The sequence below is a fragment of the Taurulus bubalis genome (assembly GCF_910589615.1).
Source record: "Taurulus bubalis genome assembly, chromosome: 3".
NCBI classification, from domain to species: Eukaryota; Metazoa; Chordata; class Actinopteri; order Perciformes; family Cottidae; genus Taurulus; species Taurulus bubalis.
The window spans coordinates 34630870-34653983 of NC_136591.1; the positions used below are offsets into that span (position 1 = coordinate 34630870).

At 41.2% G+C, this 23114-nt stretch overlaps 2 protein-coding genes across 2 annotated transcripts; one reads left to right on the forward strand and one right to left on the reverse strand.

Moving 5' to 3' along the window:
* Positions 1-555: 555 nt before the first annotated feature.
* lyrm2 (LYR motif containing 2) lies at positions 556-2470 on the reverse strand. The gene is made up of 3 exons (XM_079215133.1): positions 2422-2470; positions 1532-1672; positions 556-940 (listed from the first exon to the last, which is right to left on the reverse strand). Exons 1-3 carry the CDS (start codon positions 2464-2466, stop codon positions 860-862), a joined length of 267 nt encoding a protein of 88 aa, XP_079071259.1. The 5' UTR covers positions 2467-2470; the 3' UTR covers positions 556-859.
* A 10061-nt stretch (positions 2471-12531) lies between these two features.
* Positions 12532-22324, forward strand: frk (fyn-related Src family tyrosine kinase). The gene is made up of 8 exons (XM_079216064.1): positions 12532-13071; positions 15069-15190; positions 17117-17280; positions 17403-17571; positions 17935-18093; positions 19754-19935; positions 20199-20364; positions 20520-22324. The coding sequence occupies exons 1-8, from the start codon at positions 12683-12685 to the stop codon at positions 20726-20728; spliced, it is 1560 nt and encodes a 519-aa protein (XP_079072190.1). The 5' UTR covers positions 12532-12682; the 3' UTR covers positions 20729-22324.
* Positions 22325-23114: the final 790 nt, after the last annotated feature.

Genomic DNA, 23114 nt, shown 5'->3' on the forward strand with positions numbered 1-23114 from the left:
TTGTCTTTCACTACACTAGAGCCAGCAAATACTGCTCACAAGTCCTCAATGTGTAACCACATACAGTGCTGCCACTTCACTAAAGAAATCATAGTCATGCTATGTATGGCCTGTCATTGTTTAGAAGACATGATTCCATTTGAGGAACTTGGACTGTATAAGCCCTTATACGTATATATTTATACCTGGATAAAGTTATGGAAGTTAATATTGTCAGTTTTATGAAGAACTTATGAATGCTGGACATATAATACATTATGTCCACCATGTATAATACTTTCTAAAACCTTGTTATAAGTTGTCATGCATTATTAACGAGCTTGATGAAGTCCTATAAATGCATTATTACATTTGATACATGCGACACTATTCGATCCTCTATTTAGGGTTATGGTGCCTAAGGAAGCATTGTCCCTTTTATTAAAAAAGAGGTGTTGCTTTAAGTTTGATGCAGTGATGCTCACAAATGGTGATTCTGTGGATATAATTAATGCACCTCGTATGACGATACCAGAAAACATTTTGTATAAAAAAAAAAGATTCCGAGTTCATGTACATTAGTTCCTCTTTAATACTTACAATATATATAATATACAGCACAAATAAAAGTCTGGCAAATAGATGAATGAGTTTCCATTATGATGGTCCTCACCACGTATGCTGAACAGCAGCACAGGAAGTTTTCCAGGATGACGCCTTTGGGTCAGTTCCATCAAAAAGATGCCCAGCCGAAGACGAGTGTCGATACATTCCGTATCGGTCACTTACAATGACACGCCCTGATCAGGGCTCTCCCCGTCCACACTCAAAGTCTCCAGAGATCCAGATCAGCCCATAGTCCACAGCAGGTCCCAGGATTTTAACTGCCGGCCAAAGCCAGAGAGCTCTGCAGCTCCTCTAAATGGTTGTTAGCTTGCGTGATCATCATACGGATGGCATCCTGAAGGAAAAATGAGGAAAAAAACAGCAGTGAAGGAGAGAGCAGAGGATGCTGGGAAACTAAGTTCAATGTCTCTACACGTGTTCCATCTCCAAAGTTGTCATGTGGTGTAAAGCTACAGAAAAGGCAAGTAAGAAGACCTTGAGTTCAGATGGTTTCTTTTGGGAAAACTACACTTTTTAATTCATTAATTAACTTAGACCAAATTATAACCCGTTGCAACAATATGCAACACAATGCTGCAGCTGTTGTGCAGTTAAATTCAGCATTTCATAATGCTACTGCTGCCGACATGCGGAGGAAGAGAGAAGTCATTTCATTTTAAAGAACATTTGGTGCGTGTGTTTGAGAGAGATAGTCAATGCTGCAGATCTTTCTCCAAGTAAAAAAAAAAAAAAAATCAATAAAATAATAATACTATTCTGGAAATGTGTCTGGGTTTATAGAGGAATATCTTACGTCTCAAGCACGACCTTTTATGATAAAAGAGTAATTTCCTGGAACCAAGCAACTAATCTACTTCCTGTTTAAACCTGCAGTGTCCGTGTATAGTCACGTGATGTTTATTTCCGGGTATATTTATCTCTTTACCTTGTCTGTGGCACTCTTGTTCCTCTTGAACTCGTCTCTTGCCCAGTCACTGAGGTACTTCCTGTCTGCCTCGTCTGGTACCCTCCGTATGGTCCTCATCATATTTCTGTAAATCCCCAAAACCCTTTGTCTCTGTAAAAACTGTCAAAGAACCAACAGTTTAGCAGGATGCAAAAAAAAAACTAATTTTCTTTACTAATTAACAATAACAAAATTACTGATGGCTCAAATAAAGCCTGCTTATGAATGCAATGTTTACATTTTCAAGCTCCAAAATGAGCACTACCATCAGCCCCATCTCCACCTAACAGTCAACGGTTATCAACTGGGTAAAAAAAGTCCTGGAAAGCAGGGCTTCATGTGGAAAGGCTGGCTAGGGAATAAACACAATATCATATTGTCTTGTCATAGCGAAGTTGAAATTAACTCCATTACCTGATAATAATATACACAAAATGACACATTCATAAAAACGTTTAAAACAAAACATGGGGCGTGTATAAGACGTTTTGAGTGTCTGCACTGGCGTTATTGTTTGCTATCCCTCCGTGGTGCTAGCTTAGGTTCTGCCACTAAAACAACACTGGTGACCACATAAAAACAACAACTATCAACTAGTTTCACAGACTTAAGTCGCCGTGCACCTAAAAGAGTTGCAAAACGGACAAAACGTCTTCCTTGAATTGTATATACGATTAAAGACGGAAAAAAATAGTAGCTAGCGATGCTTGTTGGCTAACGTAGTGTTAGCCAACAAGCTAAAACCGCTCGGAGGACAGCATTGGGGTCGCATTGCGGCTGCGCAGTGGCCTATAGGGAGACGAGCAGTCCGGCTCTGAGCGGCATGAAGTTCACCGCTCCTTCCGTTGTTGTCGTTGTGTTTATTTTACCTGTTTTAGAGAGAGAGCTGCAGACGGCAACCTTGAGACTGCCATCTTGCACGACGTCACAAGTCGGATGTTGTGATTCCGTTCAATGGCCGGTTTCAACGGTGGCCAATGGAGATGCTTACCGCCACCTACTGTACCGGAGTATGTAGTGTGAGAGCTCGCACCCCGGATTGCTTTATAGAAGTAGGTAAATTAAGTAATAGTCAATGTAACGGATCCTATAGCATCGCCACCAGCTGCTCTAAGGCTACATTTCCTTACTGCCTTATCTAAATAAAATAAGTATTTTGAGCCCGTCTTATCCTTTTTTCCCTGGGTTTCTGGCAGCACATGAGCACATTCTGCATTCTTTGTAACTTTACGTTGAGAGCGTCCCTCTAAATGAGTTCAGGCAGTTGTGTGACACATCGAAGTGGCTTGGCTGGGTGAAAAAAAAGAAGTGGTTTAGGCTCGAGTTTCGCAGGCAAACGGGCATGACGAGGAATAATCCTGAGCACAAGGAAAAGACAGTCAGTACAATCCAGGAATAAAGCAGAAAGGACAGATCAATAACCAGAGAAGCCTGAAAGCATCTCCTCGGCCTTGGACTTGACCCCACCACTGTAGCTGAGTCAACAATGGGGAAGAGTGAGAGAAGTGAACTGGAGAGAGCCTGGGTATATATATATATGTATATATATATATATATATATATATGAGAGTATGAGAGCCCTGTGACTTTCTGCCAATGGAAGAGAATCAACAAGAGAAGGAGGAAGTCAAACACAGGTATAACAAGGCAGCAAAAGCAAAAGGACAGAGACTCTGACAGTAGTTCAGAGGATGAAAGTAACTGGAGATTCTTCATCACACGAACAGCAGAACCACTTGAAACTGAGGGAGCTGAGCAAGAGGAGTCATCCGATGAAGGTCAACGCTGGACAGGTGTCATCTGATGAAGCAGACGAGAGCGATTCTGAGTTGCCATCGGCTTCCACCAGAAAATATCCTTTACGACAAATAAATCCACCCACAACTCTCACACACTCACAATGCTACATCCCAGCTGGGCGTGGTCACCTACAACTGAGATTCAATGGATTTTCTCTGAGGACGCATTTCAAGAGGTTAACTCCTCAGCGTGTGTGTTGTCGCTGCAGTCAGGGAGCCAAGACCGGCCGAGGTGGTGACGTCATCAAGTGAGCTGCTGTTCCAGGTGCAGAATGACCGTACTGCATCCTCCCGTCCTTCTCCCAAGTACACAAGTCTGTCCTGGGCATATTTGGTATTGAGAAAGGCCCACAATTTATATACACACCTTTCAACAAACATAATTAAAAGAGTATTGATCAAAACTAAACACAGCACATCAAGATTACAGCTTTCCCTGATGATTTTGCTTGTATGCTTTGCTTATCTCTATTACGTTAGCGCAGTATTTACGTTATGCATAAACTCAGTAAACCGTGAACATCCTCCCTGCTTGATGTTTGTCTTGACAGGTACATTTGTGACAACTGATTGAAAGAGCCCAGAGAAGAAGACAAAAATAAATTACTGATCTCATATAAACGTGAGATGATATTAATTGTCAGACAGTTCTGAAATGTTTCAAAGCTACAAGTTATTCCTGGAACTATTTCACAATACTGTGGAGAATATTGTATAATTCATATTTTCATTTGTCTACTCAAATAAAGTTTAAATCAAACAGATAAATGTGTGTTGCTCAGTCATTTGTATTGTCAGGATGTTAAATGGGCTAGTTTTTTTTAGCCTTCTGCTAAATGAAATCAAGTTGTTCATATCATCGCTTTAAACAGAGTAATTACATAGATGTTTTGTGAAAGAACACGTTATATTTGTCTGTCACAACAAGATCACGAATTGTAAATGAAATGAATCAGTTCTTGCCTGGGGAGTCGAGCTTCCCCGTACCACTGGCCTGAGCAAGCTAGTGACTGATGCTAACAAATCAAAGCTATCGTTACACAACCAATTGTTGAAGTCCCAGAAAGTTTGACAGTAGTTTGTCACATCTGTCCCTTCAGGGCAGTCTGTCCAGTAAATCTAGACACTCAACAGAGCAGCAACGCCCACGCAGACCGATGTGGATCACAGAGCAGATAATATGTAGGCTAGGTACGTAACGTTAGATTGCTACCGAAACAACCTTTTCTTTGTGATGGAAAGAGAGAGAACCTCTCTCTGTCTCTCACCTTCTGTTTGTGGATCGCTACAGTGTTGTCCATTGTTCCAAAACAACGGATAAGCAATAATTACATGTATCTCTCATGTATCTAATTGGGGTGTTGACTTTCAGAGATGCAATAGAAAGCATCCTGACTGGAAACATTACAATGGGATGTGTATGGTTAGTGAGGGTGATTAAAACTGCCCACAACATCACTGAGCATCTGTGATATTGATGACAAGAAGAGCCTGCAAAGTGATTTTAACAGGCAAAACCCACCAAAGCCTGCTCCCCCTGCTGCCGTCTGGCAAGAGATACAGAAGTATCAGCTGTAAGATTCCTTAATTCATCGTCTTCCCTCCATTTAGGATATAGCGTTTAGTTGTTTGTTTTCTCTCCTTTGTAGCAAATTGGGACTAAAATCTAAATTGTGTTGTGCAGCCCTGTACCTTTGAACCTTTAATGAGTTAAAAATAAAACATGATTTGATCAGTTGACGATATGCAAGACGATGTCAATTCTTAGTCATAGACACACACACACACACACACACACACACACACACACACACACACACACACACACACACACACACACACACCCTGTGTAGTTTTAAATGTGATGTCGCTATTACCTGTTCTTATAAATTAATATAATGAGTCTTACAACTGTTGATCTCTTATTCTGGAAATTGAAATAACTGGCGGTGCCTCCAATAATATTAAGGAAGTAAAATAAAAGCCTATGCCTCTTATTAAGTCCTTTTATCTTGTGTTTTAATACAGGAGTTTTTACCAAAAACATGAATGTGTCTTACTGTGATGAACTTTGACACTCCAAAGATGCTTTAACTGCCTTAAAAACACAGTTTGGTATTTATACAACAACAATAAGACATGCAGATCCCTTATGAAATGCATGTCAATAGAGATATGACACAACATCAAAAACACAGAATAATTATCTCTTTGTATTTCAAGTATTTGATGTTAGTTTCAGGACAACCCAATTACACAAAGAAAAACAAAGATGGACATATTCCTCTGCTAAACAAGTGAAGCTGTTCGACAGAATGCAAACGCATTAAGGAATCATGGACATATTATGCTCATGCATGAACTCTAACCTTTGAACTGTCAAGATTATGACTCTTATTTCTATATGTATCCACTTTCAGCTTAATTTTAGAAAACTATGTACATCTTGATGTCTAAATGATAATTTGTAGACAGGGCTACCTTATTGAAGTCATATCTCTGTTTCGAGTGGTCAGTTATCTCCAGGTTTATGTATTTTGGAGGTTTTACAATGACTGAAGTCAATTGGATGTCTTCAGTGAAACCCAATATATACTGTAATTCACCTTTCCAGCTTTTTGACTTTGACATTTTTATGTTTTATAGGTTTGTTTTGTTACTATGGTTATTTCAGCCTCTATATGTATATGTTTATATTTAATATTTGTGATGTCACAGAACTTCAGGACCCATGGTGGGTTCTGAAGTTCTTGTTCTTGTCTTTGATAACCAGGGTTCCATTTCATTCACTCTCATTCTCAACATTTTAGCAGATGGAAACACAAGTCTTGGATCTTTACTGCAACATATTTTCACAAATATTTCTGTTGAGGAACTTTACAAAAACAACATGGATGCAAAGACATTAAAGACTCTTCGTTCTTTGGACTCGGAGAAGGATTTAGGTGAGAGTGAACTCTTGTTTAACAGCTGCTTTTCATGCACTGCAAACAGTTTCTCATCAAGTCACTTTGCCTGTAGTTTAGTGTGTTTTCCTTAAAAACAGGTAAGTTGCCTCACTCTTTCTTCTGACTGGAAAGTTCTTGAAACAGATTATATCTTCAGTATTCATATCTTATATAGTGTTAATTCACAGTTAATTACAGACAGAGGTAACTTGATCAGCTGAACTGTAGTTGCAGATTGATGATAATATGATTTTACTGAAAGGCTGTGTCCTCCATCAGAGTTAGTAATGAGTTGGAACTCAAGTAAAAGTATAAATACTTCCATGACATAAAAAACTTGACTGAAGTAAAAGTACAAAAGTATTATCAGCCAAATGGAGTTGGTGTCAAAAATACAAGTACTTGTTGGGTCCAATGGCTTTTAAGTGTCGTTGTTGTCCTTCATTTACAACGTCACAGCTGAGTACTTAAAATCTTTAATTGTAATGTGCAAAGTCACTCATAACTAAAGCTGTCAAATAAATATAGTTGAGTACAAAGCTAAATGTTTAACTGTATTTAAATGCATTCATTTGTAGAACACAGTGGCTGCACCACCAAACCCAACAACTGCGTGGGAACAGACTGCAGGTTGACAGAGACCAAAAGATCGGCCGGCATTAATTGCCCAAAACCACCCAGAAAAAGGAAGAGGGGTGCCGAAGGACCCACTGAAACCAAACGGACCAAAGGTAAGTACTGCACAGAATGGGAGGTCCCCCAAAAGAAGCAGAGGGTTGGCAGAAACAATGTCGGCACCGGAAAACTCATTGAGGTGACAGTAGAGGGCCGGATGGCCCACGGCACCAAGAGAAAGGCCGGCGCTGAAAGTGTGACACCCAATAAGAAGAGGAAGGAGATGGACTGTGACGTCTCCAAGAGCTGCAGCAGCCCTTCAGCCTCCCAGCAGAGCAATGGCAGCATGGCCACCTCAGTCACGATATGCAAACGTAAGCTGATAATGTGACAGAAAATGAGATGAGTGCCAAGGAGTAGTCTGGCACATAACTCCCTAATAAAAAGATGTAGGTTTTTTTAATACAAGTTCCGTACGAATTAAAACAAACCAGATCAAATGTCTTCATTGGTGAACCTTCAGAGGTTCTGGTCAAAAGATTATTGCTACATTTGCACCATGGCAGCCATTTCCCCCTGCTTACAGTCTGCAGCTAAGCTAACCTGCTAATGGTGGTGCTTCATATTTACCGCACAGACGCGAGAGTGGTTTCCATTTTGCCTCTAACTCTCAGCAGAAAAGCAAGGAATTGTAGTTCCCAAAACGGGAAAATATTCTTTTTGTAATTTAAAGCAAACTTTTAGATTTACACATATATATATATATACATATATATATATATACATACATATAATATACAAGAAGAAGAAGCTTCTGTCCTGTAGGTGGCCATCAAACGCATCCTCAGAGTTGATGTGGAGGGTCGACCATCGGTGAGTGATGTCTCAGCACCGACCGTTAACGTCATTGTTGAACTTTCTAGTTACTTTTTGGTTGATGAGGGAAACACAAGCACATCTATTCAAACATTTAGTTATGTATATTGTTTCCTCCAGGTGTCTCAAAGGAGGACAACCTTGGCCCCCATGGAGGCGCTCCTCATGTTGAGAGCAGGAGGTGGACGGGCATCTGTGGGGAAATGTGCCGCCGTGTCAATAATAGATTGGTATGATCTGGACCAGGAGGGTATCCTGGTCATGGAGAGGCCAGTCCCCTGTGTTGACCTCTTGACATACCTGGATAACAACAACGGTCCGCTGAGGGAAGACCAGGCCAAGGTTCTTCAGTGGGGAGGTACGAGGCCGGCCCCACCACGGTCTGGCTGCTTGGCGCGCTGCTCTTTGAATTGCTGGATGGACACAAACAGTTAAACACCTCAGAGTTCCTCCAAAGGAAAACCACCCTCAGCAGTGAACTGTCCCGAGGTGAGACGATGCTCGTGTCAATACAGTATCTGAGTTTTGTAATGATAATAATGTGCAGAGTCCTTTCCTTCCATGTTCCAATCGATCACTGCAGCATCCCCCCAACGTTTGCTTTGCTCTGCCTCCTCTCTCCCCTCACACTGCCAGGATTTGTTGCAGAAGTGTTTGGCCATAAACCCGAGGGGTCGTGCCACCCTGGAGCAGATGCAGCGGCGCCCCTGGTTCAAGTGAAACGGCACAAGCCGACCTCAACACATCCCACCACGCCTTTTGCTGGGCCTGGACCTGATGTGGAATAAGATGTATGTCTGTCTGTCTGTCTGTGTGTCTGTATGTTTGTCTTTATGTCTTTACGTCTGTCTGTCTGTATACGATATAGCAATTTGTCTCTGTGACTGTGATGCAGTTCTATTACAATGTTCTTGTTAGTATTTGAATTCAGTGTTTCAATGTTAATGCTATTTTAATGAAATGTTACAATGTTGATGCTATTTTAATTAAATGTTACTATGTTAATGCTATTTTAATTAAATGTTACTAAGTTATTGCTATTTTAATTAAATGTTACAATGTTAATGCTATTTTAATTAAATGTTACAATGTTGATGCTATTTTAATTAAATGTTACTATGTTAATGCTATTTTAATTAAATGTTACTAAGTTATTGCTATTTTAATTAAATGTTACAATGTTAATGCTATTTTAATTAAATGTTACTATGTTAATGCTATTTTAATTATCTTTGAATGTTAATGCTATTTAGATTCTCTTTCAATGTTGATGCTATTTTAATTCAATGTTACTTTGTTGATGATATTTTAATTCTGTTTGAATGTTAATGCTATTTAGATTCTCTTTCAATGTTGATGCTTTTTTCATTCTGTGTTACAATGCTAATGCTTTTTTAATTAAATGTTACAATGTTGATGCCATTTTAATTAACTGTTGCAATGTTAATGCTATTTTAATTCATGTTAATGCTATTTTAAGTCATGTTGATGCTATTTTAATTCATGTTAATGCTATTTTAATTCATGTTAATGCTATTTTAATTCAATGTCACAATGTTGATGCTATTTTAATTCTGTTTGAATGTTGATGCTATTTTAATTCTGTTTGAATGTTGATGCTATTTTAATTCTGTTTGAATGTTGATGCTATTTAGATTCTCTTTCAATGTTGATGCTATTTTAATTAACTGTTGCAATCGTAATGCTATTTTAATTCAATGTTACTTTGTTGATGATATTTTAATTCAATGTTTCAATGTTAAAGCTGTTTGATTTACTGGTCGGTCTATGTTCCAACCCTCACCTATGGTCACAAACTCTGGGTCGTGACCGAAAGAACGAGATCTCGGATACAAGCGGCCGAAATGAGCTTCCTCCGCAGGGTGGCCGGGCTCAGCCTTAGAGATCGGGTAAGGAGCTCGGACATCAGGGGGGAGCTTGGAGTCGAGTCGCTGCTCCTTCGTGTCGAAAGGAGTCAGCTGAGGTGGTTCGGGCATCTAGTCAGGATGCCTCCTGGACGCCTCCCATTAGAGGTTTTCCAGGCACGTCCAACTGGTAGGAGACCCCGGGGAAGGCCGAGGACACGCTGGAGGGATTATATCTCCCGGCTGGCCTTGGAACGCCCCGGGGTCCCCCAGAATGAGCTGGAAAGTGTTGCGGGTGAGAGAGAAGCCTGGGTCGGCCTGCTGGACCTGCTGCCACCGCGACCCGACCCCGGATAAGCAGCTGATAATGGATGGATGGTTACTTTGTTGATGATATTTTAATTCAATGTTTCAATGTTAAAGCTGTTTTCATTCTGTTTAAAAAAATGCAACAAATGTATTGAATGTGTATTATCGCCTATCCTTTATTTGTGGGGACTTAAATGGGAAAGTAGCAGGTTAGATTACCCTTTGTAAATAAACGTTTTGTATTGATTGCTACTTGTTTTGTTTATTCATCTGCAATAGAAACTGAAATGGTTGAGGAGGTTAATGTTAGTTTACAATGAGTAAAGCTCATGGGTCCTTTGGGACGCGAGGGGAGCGTTACTACGCTCGCTTCATGTCGTTGGGACACGTTATGACATATCTTTATGACATACGATCCTTGAACCTTTATAAACACTCAACACAAACCGTACTACAAGCCTTACTGGACTTAAATTAAATAGTTGGATGCTGATTGTTTTGCTGTTAATTCCAAAATGTGGCCTGAATCTTGTTCAGTGGAAGCTGTTAATGTCTTCTGTCTGACTTGTATGTATTGTTCCAGCAGTTTGTGTTTGTCTGTGATTATTATATCGTTCCGGTCGAATAAACCAGCTGTGTGTGTTCTGATCTCTCTGCGTGATCTTTCTTTCTCTAGCAGTGTTTAAGGTTTCTAATGATATGATGGAGATCTCTGTTTAGTGATGTTACACATTGTGCTGCAGCTTGACCTGCTTTAATTATTGATCAGAGGTTATATTATTGGTAAAACAGGAAATGTAGAGCTAGTGTCCAAAGGCTCAGAGCTGGGACGTCCGTTACCATCATTCTGTCTCTTTGGTTTCTTGGCATTTCATTCTTCAGCCACAGAGAAGCAGCATCTCGAGTGGTGAGCACACGAGCATAACCGATTTACTACGTCTGCATATGAAAGAGAGTCTCAGCCTGTTAAACCTCCATTCAGTCTCCTCTCTGTCGTCACCTCACACTGCAGCCGTTCTCTTTGTTTCTGTTTCTGTTGAGACACAAAGGGCGTAATATGATGTAGTGGTGAGCTCGGGCGCACCTGTCATTGCCAAAGTGCTGATCGGCACTCATGACACCATCATCTGACAAAATAAAGATAAACGCAGTTTATTGCCAGCAGCTGTACCGTGTGATGGGCGTATAAAACGAGGGATCACAGGAGGAGATGAAAGCTATCTTACTGCCACACTGGGTTGCTCCATCCTGGTTTAACAAAGTTTAGTTTTCAGGGGGGGGGGGGGGTCTCCCAATCCCAAACTCCACAATCACAGACTCACAGACTTTGTTTAGGTCTGTCCCATTGTCAAATTGTCGAGTGTTTGAGGGCTCTCTGGCAGACATTTTGAGTCCTTCATGAACCCTTTCCATAAGTCAGCATTATATGCAACCTTTGCCCAAGGGAATTACCCACAATTCATAGCAATGTGGCGTTAAACGCGGGGTGACCAGTGGAAGCATGGAGATGTAAAAAACACAGAAAGGTAAACAAAGAGACGGCACATGTGTGTGTTCAGTCTGGCAAATTACATGAAGGATTAAAGCTGGGACATAAAAACATGAAATCAGAGGATACGTATTTATTTACTTTTATTATTGAAGCTGTTTGGACAAAAACAAGTAAATAGATCATTTGAAAATACGTCTCATCTCGTGAGGAAAGAGCCCGGAAGACGTTCAAGGTATTGAATAAACACTCACAATTGGACACAATATTTTTTGGACGTTGATATGTTGCAGCAAATGTGACGTCAGTGAGTCCCTGAGGGTTCAGGGTTTGAAACATTGGGATCTGGCCCCCGTGAGGACGGAGGCCCCAAACTGAGGGAAAACATGCACTTTTTTACAGATTCATAGGGACAGAAATCGCTCTACACACACTATTCAGGACATTCAGATAGGAGTTATATATCCTTTTTTGTGGGGCATATTTTCATTTTATTTTGGTTTATGTATGACCAGGAAACAAGTGGGCACTTTTTAAAATAAATAAACTACATTTTAGTTGTTGTTTTTTGCTGGCATGCTACTTCTATTTTGCTCCATTATATTTTGTTGTTGTTATTTTTTTATCACACGTATTTTGTCAATTTTATCTTTTTTTTACACAAAGCAGTTCCTCCTTCTTCCAATGCAGTTAGAAACTTTCAAAGTAACTTCCCCATCTCTGCTTTGATTTATGATTTGTTACCTGATAATGAATAACTTGCGACATTTTTACGTACAACAACTTTTGCCGAGTACCACATTGTCCAACACCATGATTATTTAAGTTTGATTTGATTTATTTCCTGGAAGGAAGGAACCTCCACAGTTATAACAAACGCATTTGTTCCCGCTCCTAGGGGGCGCTCCCCTCCCAGAAAGGAGCCGCTCCCCATTCCTCAGCAGGTGCAGGTGATTAACGCCACATGCACTCGCAACCCCGACCGGGAACACTTCACACGTCAAGCGGCACTGTTTGTGCGCGTTCGCTGGGTGAGTGCCGAGGTCAAAGACTGCTGCCGTCCGACCCGGCTGGGATTATAAAATCACTCAATCAATAATTTTTTGGAGGAGTTTTGTTTCCGTGTGATGTGGAGCGCGAGTGAGGAGGAGGAGAAGAAGGGATTCCCCCAAACCGTTTCCTCTCAGTCCCGAACACGGAATGGCTCGCAGTGATTGACGGCCGCAACCATGGAGATACAGCAGCGGTTTTCCTCGTGCTGGCAGAGCTTTTTGGCGTGTTTTAAGAAGCCGGACCGGGCCCCAAGCCCGACCCCCGTGCACGACACAGTGATAAAGAATAAACACGCTCAACAGATCAGATCGGAACCGGGCTTCCGTACAGGAGCCGAATTACAGCCGCCGGTGAAGAAACCCGGTGACTATTACCTCGCGCAGTACGACTACTCCGCGCGCACGGAGGAGGACCTGAGCTTCAACGCGGGGGATACTTTGGAGGCGCTCGATAAAAGTCACGGCGACTGGTGGTTTGCCAAAGCCCTCACCGGGGTCTCGACGTCCAAGCAGGGGTACATCCCGGCCAATTACGTGGCTCCCGTGGAGAGCATTGACGCGGAACCGTAAGTGGCCCATCACTCTTTCATTATCGTATTCCTGTGTGTGGCATTCGCCGGCGTCGTAAATCACCGCATCACAACACAGTTCCCTATATTTGCATGTAAGGTTTATGTGATTTTGATTTATTTTATCTTTCCCCAAAGGTTTAAAACGCTGTAGCATGTTTGTTTTCGTTGTTCTGTCGTCAGTGCTGAAGGAAGTCTTGGGTTAAACCAGTTAATGATCCTCTGAGCAGGAAGTGTATGCTTACAGGTTATGCTTACAGGTTAATAATTCCCACGAAGGGAGTCTGGGAACATTTACACAAGATTCTTTAGCACACCAACAATTCATTCAAAGTGTACACTCCGACTGTTGTAGAACAGGTTGTGAAAAGAATGCAAATCATTCACATGTTTTCTGACAACTAATTATAATGTTGAGCATGATCTTTTATTTCTTTACAAGCACTTGAACCAAAATGTGCCGGCTACTTCGAATTGCAGCTTTGAAACGACACGAAGAACTGGTGTGTGTCTGTGTGTCTTTTATTTTTTCTACTTCTTCTCTACTATATTTTTTTCATATATAAACTGCTGGAATGCTGTAAGCAAATGTCAATCAAAACACACACAAGAACATTACCAGTTCATAACAATAGGCAATGGAATGTGGCAGGAACTGAGGGGTTTTTGTAGGCCAACCCAGAGGTGAGCATCAGTGAGTTCCCTTGAGAAAAAGAAGGGGAAAAAAAAGTTAATAGGATTTTTCCATTTGTAACAAACAATCCATTGACTTTGACACAAGAAACCCGAACGCGCAAAAACAACTGCTGACTCATTTCACGGTTCAAAGACTGCCTTCTGTTGTAATACCTGTGACATCAGCCAGGAGAAGTCACAGGAACTGGTTTGGCAGCAAACCTGTTTAGCTGCAGGTAGCCACCTCAACATGCTACAGATGCTAACTTATCCACACTGTTTTCACCAAAAAAAAACCTTTACATCATGTGTAGCTAAATTCTTGGAAAGGGGTGGGAGCGTCATCACAAAAACCAAAGGGCCAACCCGTATTTGTGATGCGCTCTCGGCGGAACCCGTTTCCTCTCAGCTGCACGCCGGTTCTTCACGTTTGGTTAAAAATAGTTCCGATTGCCTAATGCGGGTCCAGGCGTCATTTGTGTCACAATTTTTACTAAACCACAAACTTGAAACCGGATAGACAACCGTTGCATAATTTATACGCTCAATCATGTTAAATCATCAGTTTGAAGATTTTGGGCTCGTGGACTAGGCTTCCGGTTAAATGTCATCGGCTTCTGTAGATATTCTCAGTTTATTCAGGGCCATTTGCCTGTTTATGTCTGTTTTTAAGTTAGTTTGTGGTCAGGAAATAATTTGGGATTAAAGGATGCACAGACTAAAATAATAAGGCTCCGGGGATAAGGCTATGGTCTCATTCTACATCTTATTTATTGTTAACAGATTTTGTGAAAAAACCAAACCAACCATAATTAGTCAGACTTTCACAGCCCGCCTGCGACTCTCAGCCCCAAACCCATTCGTTCCCACTGAGGAGATAAATCAATAACAACAGGTATTGTGTGTGTATATAAGCTGTTGTTTGAAGATGCTAAAGCACCTCTTAAAAGAGCTGGGCATTGTCTCTTTTAAACGGCTGCTGCTTAAACTGGAGGGAAATATTACATTTGGTGGGCACTATTTTCTTTTCTTTTTGCGGTGGATTGATACACATTTGGTGCATGTGAGATCTGAGTCCAAAAAAACCTATGCATGTGTAGAGTGTAGAATCTCACAAGACTATATTTTAAACATTGATGATTTTGATCTATATGTTTTTTTTTGTTTTTTTTGTGAGAACAACAAAATTGATTAGCCAATTTAGTAATCTATCCAAATGACCAGTTACTCTTTGGGCCCCCCAGACGGGTTGATGTAATCATTATTTAAATTCAGAGAGCCCTTCCGTTTGACCTGCTCCGCTTCATCTCTGTTTTCAGATGGTATTTTCCCGACACAAAGAGGCTGGATGCGGAGAAGATTCTGTTGGCCGGCGGGAACGAGCACGGCGCCTTCCTCATCCGAAACTGTGAAAGTCAGAAAGGGGAGCGGTCCCTCTCGGGTAAGCTAAGAACCGCTTTGACGGACTACCTCCCCTAGAGGGGCTGTGTACATTTTAGAAAGATAAAACGACATAAAAGCGGTATATTCTTTCAAAAAAGTTGACTTTGGACGTAAGGAAAACGCACGCTTGTTCAATTCAGCAGTACCACTTATTGGGGGGGCAGAAGCCTGTGGTGGCTCATGAATGAAATGAAAACACATTTCTTTTTAGTTTCTACAAAGTAAACAAGACCCACGCTTTCAGCTAGATGAGTGAGTCAATATTGATTCATACGTCATGATGTGTTCAAATGAAATCTTGTGAGGTAGTTTTTGGCGAGCAACCAGAATAAATACAGTTGAGTTTTTCATAGCAATCTGGAAAAAATATTAGAGGGAATTATGACCTGTTTGACTTCCCAACACTGTCTCTAAGCAGCTTATACTGCATAATTAAAGCTATTAATGCCAAGATTGATTGTTTAATCGAAGCAAATATTTGATTAAAAATACAATCATGTATTTCTGAATCATTTGCATGTGTTTGTATGCAAATATGACAATAAAAGTAAAGGATGACATTTTGAACTTTTTTGATGGTTCACACTGACTGTTTGGGAAATTATTTTTAGGGACAGTGGTGAAAAAAGTTAGTGTGGAGCCTTAAAACCACTAAATGGGTTCAGTTTGGGAAGATAATATTATTGTATCCAAAGAAATCCAAAATTTTTTATTTTTTTTCCCCCCCAAATGAAAACCAATGAGTGGCTCCTTATTTTCTTATTTGGATATTTACTTCTTAAGGAAGTAACTTTTGATTTTTTTTTTTTTTTAAACTATAATGCACTTTTTAAAATGATCAATACCTTCCAGTGCTAACAGGGACTGTGATGAATGTAAATTGAGATGCCACTGTTTACCACAATATATTTAATTATACTGGTATTCATGAGATTCTTTCCAATTCACAGGCCTGCGTATAATTATTATATAATTAATATGTATTACGTTATGACCTAACGACCTGTTTGACGCCGCGATGACTTCATTCCGTATCTTAAGCAGCCGGACTGCCGACAAGTTTAAATTACACTCGTGTGTTATTCCACTCGATCAATATTACTTTCCCAGATGAAGTCACGCTCGGTGGCCAGTTAGCATTCTGCAGTGTACACACATTTCCAAACAGCTTCAGATTGTTCAGTGACTCACTTCTTATCCTCAATTGACTGGAATGATTAATGGCTCGAAGGTCATCAAGTTAAATAAATGGCGTTCTGTGCTCCCATAAAGCCGCGTGATCACTTTTATCTCCCTGTGCGTCTAATCTGTCTTTCCACGTCGGCCTTGATCGTTCTTTCCATTGAGGCCACATTCCTTCCGTGTTCGTTCGTTAAAGCCCATTGATGAGCCACTAGCCCGAGGTTAATTCTGTGTGTGTGTGTGTGTGTGTGTGTGTGTGTGTGTGTGTGTGTGTGTGTGTGTGTGTGTGTGTGTGTGTGTGTGTGTGTGTGTGTGTGTGTGTGTGTGTGTGTGTGTGTGTGTGAGAGAATCGGGGTGCTAATTTGACAGATTTTTAAATTGAATCGAAAGAACACATATCTGCTCTTTTTTTTTTTTTTTTTTTTAATTTGTTTGCGTTATTACTTTTAGAAAATTGTCCGCTTTCCAACAGCAGCCTTTAATTCTGTATATGTGATTCATCAGAGGATAACACCCTCATAGTTGATCAAGGAACTAGTAAAGAAAATACTTGTTAAAATAGTCATTCTATTACAAAGCACAAGCTTGTCATTTTAAAACGACTTGCCCCGTCCTTGAAGAGCATTTTTACTTTATCAACGGCAGTTATATATATTTTTTTTTGACGCAGTGGAGCACCTAAAATGGAAACTTTTTGTCCATGAAGCTGTGGTTGTGTAAGCAATGTTGACTTGCCTTTCAGTGCTGGACGGTGGGAAGGTGAAGCATTACAAGCTGAGAAAACTGGACAATGGTCACTACTACGTGTCGAGGAGCAGATCCTTTCAGATGCTGGAGGAGCTGGTGAAACATTACTCCGAGAATGCCGATGGCCTCTGTGTGCGCCTCGGTGAACCGTGCAAAAAGGTCCGACAACGCATCCCCGTCAATTGTCCGAATTCCATCGTTGCCTTTTTGTTTTTGTACAGCATAAAGTCCCATTGACATTCTCAGTAAACGTTAACTCCTCCCTCCTCCCGCCTGTGTAGATGGAGGCGCCGCAGACTCACGGCCTGTCCTACAACACGGTGGACCAATGGGAGATTGACCGCAAATCCATCAAGCTGCTGAAGAAGCTCGGAGCCGGTCAGTTCGGAGAGGTGTTCGAGGGCCTGTGGAACGACACCACCGCAGTCGCAGTGAAGACCCTCAAAGAGGGTACGCTATTGCCTCCTTTTTATCTCATCGAAAGACAGGATCGCACTGTGTAGGAATGGGTACAAGCACAAGAGGATTCGATCCTCTTATTAGTTATCCCCTAATTTAAATTTATATAGCGCTTTTCAGGATACTCAAAGACGCTTTACATTACGGACAAGAGACAAAGACGAACAGAACAAAAATGAAAGAAAGCTAGCAAACAAACAAACAAACAGGATATATAGTTTCTTCTTTGGGGGAAAAGAAAAAGGGAGAAAAAAGGAAATAATTGTCAGTGTCCAAAACACTACACGCCACACTGCAGATGTCACATAAAAAAAGTTCTGCTCCTAATATGCCATCACTGAACGACTCTCACAGGTACGATGGACCCGGAGGACTTCCTGAGAGAGGCTCAGATCATGAAGCGGCTGCGGCATGCCAAGCTGATCCAGCTGTACGCTGTGTGCACCCTGCAGGAGCCCATCTACATCATCACAGAGCTGATGAACAACGGCAGCCTGCTGGAGTTCCTCACGAGTAAGACGGCCCGTCATCAACTCTTCCGCCGTGGTTACGAGATTTATCCCACAGCAACAAAACCGTTTTAGATCACAGTTTATAAATCAAAACTTTGATCCCAGCTGCTCATATTTCCCATCATTTAATGAATGATTTAGTCTCGGCCAAAGGGTAGCACGGTGGCCTATAAATCAGTTACCCTGTGTACAAATTAAATTCCAGGCCTGCCCAATTTACCAATGAGTGCATCTTGCACTCTTTTTTTTTTTTTTCTTTTTTTTTTTTTAAAGACAAACCTTTTATATCTCCAGAACCTCACTGAGAATCTGAATCTTCAGAATGAAAGTAATCCCGTTATAGCTGGTTACACAGCAACTGTTTGCTTATTCCTTGGTTTCCAATTGGTTTGATGCTTATCTTTGCAATTCAGGATAGCTCATCAAATATGTTGGACGTCTGTTATATTGGGCTCTTAACCATTGTACCTGTATTATGTAAAGACATTTTTATTGACGACAACCATTGTTAATGAATGAATTTTAATCAGCAGATTTGTCCATGATCTTTATTATCGTTAGTTGCAGCAGGACACAATCGCGACAGGATGGACTTAAACTGAGGGCAGCGGTAGCGTGTTCTAATGCTGGGTGACCGTGACCTGGTTTTTACAGTGACAGCTGTCGTAGACAGATTAGTGTTTTTAATAAAAAAAGCCTTTTGATTTGCTTTATTTTGGTTTTCGTACTTGCTGGGACATGGGTAGTGCTCACCTCTCACAGACATGACGTGTAGTAGTGTGAGGTGCTGTAGTGTCACTTCCATGAAGAGTGCGTGTCGCTCGGACGAGCGCTCATGTGGAACTGATGTCTGCGGCCCTGAGAGTCTGCGTGGCGAGCCGCCATAATTCACCATGCACGCTACCGCTGTGACATGTGTCATGGTTAGGACGTGTTCAAAGTCACAGGAAGGAATTATAACACGCAATCTAGACGGTAGCGGCTATAGTTTAGATTTTTCTTTATTTTTTTCATAAGCGTGGTGGATAATAAAAGCATGACTGTAAAAGGTGAGCTTTAGTAAGTCCCTGGCTAGATTTTACTCTAAAGGTGCTACATTTGACATTCAGAGCAGATCTCTAATTGCCTCTTCGTGGCTCTCAACACGGCGACGGCTAGCAGCTAACGGTGCTAACAGCGATTCGATTTCCGTTATTAAAATGGCGAATAGCTCCAATGTGGGTAGATTATGAGACAATAGGCCCCTGGGCAAGGACACACAAAAGGCCCTACCACAGACACGGACTTCCTAGTTGTTTAGCCTCTTTGTGTTGTTGTTCTGTGTCTCTTTGTGGTCATTTTGTAGTAGCTTTGGGTAATGGTTGTTTTGCCCCTTTTCATAGTGGTGAGTCTTTTTCTAGCGGTTTTGCATGTCGTTGTAATTGTTTTGTTCTCTTTGTAGCTTTCATGTCTCTTTTTTTTGTTTGTGGTATTTTTTTCCAAATCTGCCTGCTTGGTATTATATTTTGTAGAGGAAAGCCACGTTGGGCTCCTGTGTCAGGTTGGCCAATGGGCGGAACAACTTTCTTCATCATATTTATGTTTTCTCCACCACCTATGATACCTTTTTTTTAAACATGGTAGGACAGCGACTGACTAGGTGCCTCTCTGCTCGATTACAGAGGACAAGGGCGCCACGCTGGCTATCAACGACCAGATTGAGATGGCCGCCCAGGTGGCGTCGGGCATGGCTTACCTGGAGTTGCAGAACTACATCCACAGAGACCTGGCAGCCAGGAACGTCCTGGTGGGCGAGAACAACATCTGCAAAGTGGCTGACTTTGGCCTTGCCAGGGTCTTCATGGTGGGTTTGACATTCAAAGGGGTGTTGTATAATGCGTGCAGCAAGTGTCATAGTTATTCTACCTAATCACACCAAATGCACACTAAAGAAATACTTAAGTAAATCAACTTATTATACCATGATTCTTAATTAAAAAAAATTAAAAAAATGAGTTGGAAAGTGTTGCGGGTGAGAGGGAAGCCTGGGTCGGCCTGCTGAACCTGCTGCCACCGCGACCCGACCCCGGATAAGCGGCTGATAATGGATGGATGTTTTGTTTCCAGAAAGAGAATGAAAATGTGTATGAAGCCAAAGAAGGAACTAAATTCCCAGTGAAGTGGACCGCGCCAGAGGCCATCCACGGCAACAAGTTCTCCATCAAATCAGACGTTTGGTCCTTTGGGATTCTGCTGTTTGAGATCATGACGTTTGGACAGACGCCTTATCAAGGTGAGACCTTCGTCAACTTTGTCTCAAAGGATTCTCTGAACATTTACAAAAAGCGCAGTTTTTAAGTAGCTACTAAATAGTCTCAAACATTTTAACGTGAAACAAATGTCTCCTGCCAGATGAGCTATAATGTCCTTCTGTGATTTCCCCCTTAGCCATGACGAACTACCAGGTCGTCCAGAAGCTCTCTCAGGGCTACAGGATGCCGAGCCCCCCCAACTGTCCCAAAGTCATGTATGACATCATGACGGACTGCTGGAAGGAGGACGAACAGGACCGGCCCACGTTCGAGACCCTGCAGTGGAAGCTGGAGGACTTCTTCGACATTGACGTGACTTCCTACGACGACGCCAACCGCTACTAGCACCCTGGCCAGGCTGGGACACGTGGAAGGACAAAAACCACCAAAACAAAACATATTCTTTCTGCACTGAAGCTAAATCAAAATCACCTGAATCCAAACATGAACACACGTCGGTGTTTTTATGACGTAACAGATTGAAATGTGGTATTTTTTTTTTTTTCAATTTTATTTTTCCAATTCCACTCCTTTTGCGGTGAAATGAAGGATTCAAAATGTTTGATCTGCACGTGATAGGAATGGTGTGGCTCCAGTGAGGAGGCCTTTACTGCAGCAGCACTCCTCGCACTTTGTTTGCCACTTTCCTAAGAAGCACGCAGACGAGGCAGAGGGCGAGATCTGCACCATCTCGACGGACTGGTTCTTCTTGCAGCCGGCACAGCGCGCATTCTTTCCACTGACCACCTGCCGAGCATTTACCGGTAGGTACCGAGAGGAGCCGTGAGTCATGTTTGCTCGTAAGCTCGATCTGTTTGGAATGTGCCGACCGAGATTCCAGAAGCGATTTTCAAAGGAAGGATTCCGTCTTTGGCCCCAGCAGTGAGAGCTGCCCTTTTTTTTAATGAAGGAAGAATGATATTATCTTCTCATAAACAGTGCTGGCACACAAACCATTTTAAGCTTGTGTTCAGTCCACGCCCTCCATTCAAAACCAAATAGTTTCACTTCAGAGCTTGTTGTGCCACTGTAATAACTAACTAATGACTAACTAACATTGAAACTGTTTCATTTATACCACATGTCTGCATTCATTTATTTATTTTTGGCCACTTGCAAGTTTCCCAGAAGAAAAACAAATTAATTCAGTTACTTTTAAAAATGGTTCTAAAATAATTTGTGCGCACAAATTACTGGAACCTAACGTTTAATTATATTACTTGTTTTAACTAATCTTTAAAGCTGGTTAAAGGGTATATTAATTGAATGCATGTTGTTGGGTTTACACATGGAGGACTTGTCTTATAATTGCTCAATGACTAAACAATGTGAAACTGGACTTAATTCCTCCTTTTGAATGATTTTTGTTAAACGCTGCAGCGCTGCTCTCAGATCTGTGGCCACGTTCATTCTGACCATCCTAATCGAATGCATGACACACACTTAAGTGTTTGAACCTGGTGGATTATCTCGTGTTATAATTGTATATAATGTATTTTATTGTCATGAACAAAATCTTGTTAATTGTACATTTTAACCATGACACTGTTTGTATAATCACTTGTATTTTATCGTAATTATCCTTTATACATGGCATAATTAAATGAATTATATTTACTACAATCTTTGGCTATTGATTTTGATTTGGAGCAAAAGTGCAATTGTAAAGCTTATGTTCTGAATCAAGTAAACGACATCATACAGAAGAGTTGGCAAGTGGGGGGGAAATAAATATAGGGATGTAATGCACATTTTGTCCACAAGATGGCGAGGTGCACCACTACCTCATGTTTTTAAATGGGACTAAAACATTCTTATTTCTCACTTGCCTCTCAGGATTTTCCAAATATGATTAAAAGAAAGACGGCATGATAAATGAATAACTGGACTGTAAATATGCCTTATGCCACTGTTGGCTGGAATGACAAAAATAAATTCATCTTGCCCATCACTGCCTGCCTCATGAATCCAAATTTGATGTATTCATATTTCCTCATCACACCCTGTGGAGCTTTTTCTGGTGCAGGGTTGTCTCTCCCATCACCTTTTTGTTTAAAAAAACAAATTAATTTATTATTTATTGTCACATTAGCTATTGTCTCTACCTGATGATTTAGCTGGTCATTGAAATTAAGCATTTTAATTTGAAGTATTTGTGAATTCTTGACCATATATAAATGTAGATGTAAATATAACTAATTTTTTCACTCATTTACTTGAATCTAACCTGAGGGCAGTACCTCCGTGGCCCACTAGGTGGCGCTCTGAGACCCCACCAGTTTGTCTCTGTCCATCAAGAGACTCTTCAAGTTGCTCGTTGTCGTCTCTCATTCACAACCTTCGTATGTGTTTTCACTTTATTCACCGAATATTGTCTTTCTGTTTCTCCACATTCTGATTTGACTTTTTGTCTTTTCTGTCTGTCCTGTGTTTACGACATCTGGTCTGCCGCTCCCTAATTTGTTGCTCTTCCTGAGATATCTTCCTTTTTTTCTTGTCTTTTTGCTAATTTGTTGTGCAGATTGTAAAGCCTTCCGAGGCACTTTCGTGATTTTTGATCTATAGAAATACTATGACAGGGTGCAGTGGCGGTTTGATGGATATATGCATACTGCATAACTCCAGTGCTCAGTTTGATTCCAGCTGGGGAGTTTCGTTGCGTGACATACCCATCTCTCTCTCTGTCTCTGTCTCTGTCTCCTGTCTCTCTACACTGTCGACTGTCAAATGA

Excerpts from the sequence above, each read along its gene's own strand:
- lyrm2 (XM_079215133.1), bottom strand. The coding sequence starts at position 2,466 with ATGGCAGTCTCAAGGTTGCCGTCTGCAGCTCTCTCTCTAAAACAG. Across the intron at positions 1,673-2,421 it reads CAGCTCTCTCTCTAAAACAG|TTTTTACAGAGACAAAGGGT; the intron begins GTAAAATAAACA and ends GTTCTTTGACAG. Across the intron at positions 941-1,531 it reads ACAAGAGTGCCACAGACAAG|GATGCCATCCGTATGATGAT; the intron begins GTAAAGAGATAA and ends TTTTTCCTTCAG.
- frk (XM_079216064.1), top strand. The coding sequence starts at position 12,683 with ATGGAGATACAGCAGCGGTTTTCCTCGTGCTGGCAGAGCTTTTTGGCG. Across the intron at positions 13,072-15,068 it reads GAGAGCATTGACGCGGAACC|ATGGTATTTTCCCGACACAA; the intron begins GTAAGTGGCCCA and ends CTCTGTTTTCAG. Across the intron at positions 17,281-17,402 it reads TCGGTGAACCGTGCAAAAAG|ATGGAGGCGCCGCAGACTCA; the intron begins GTCCGACAACGC and ends CCGCCTGTGTAG.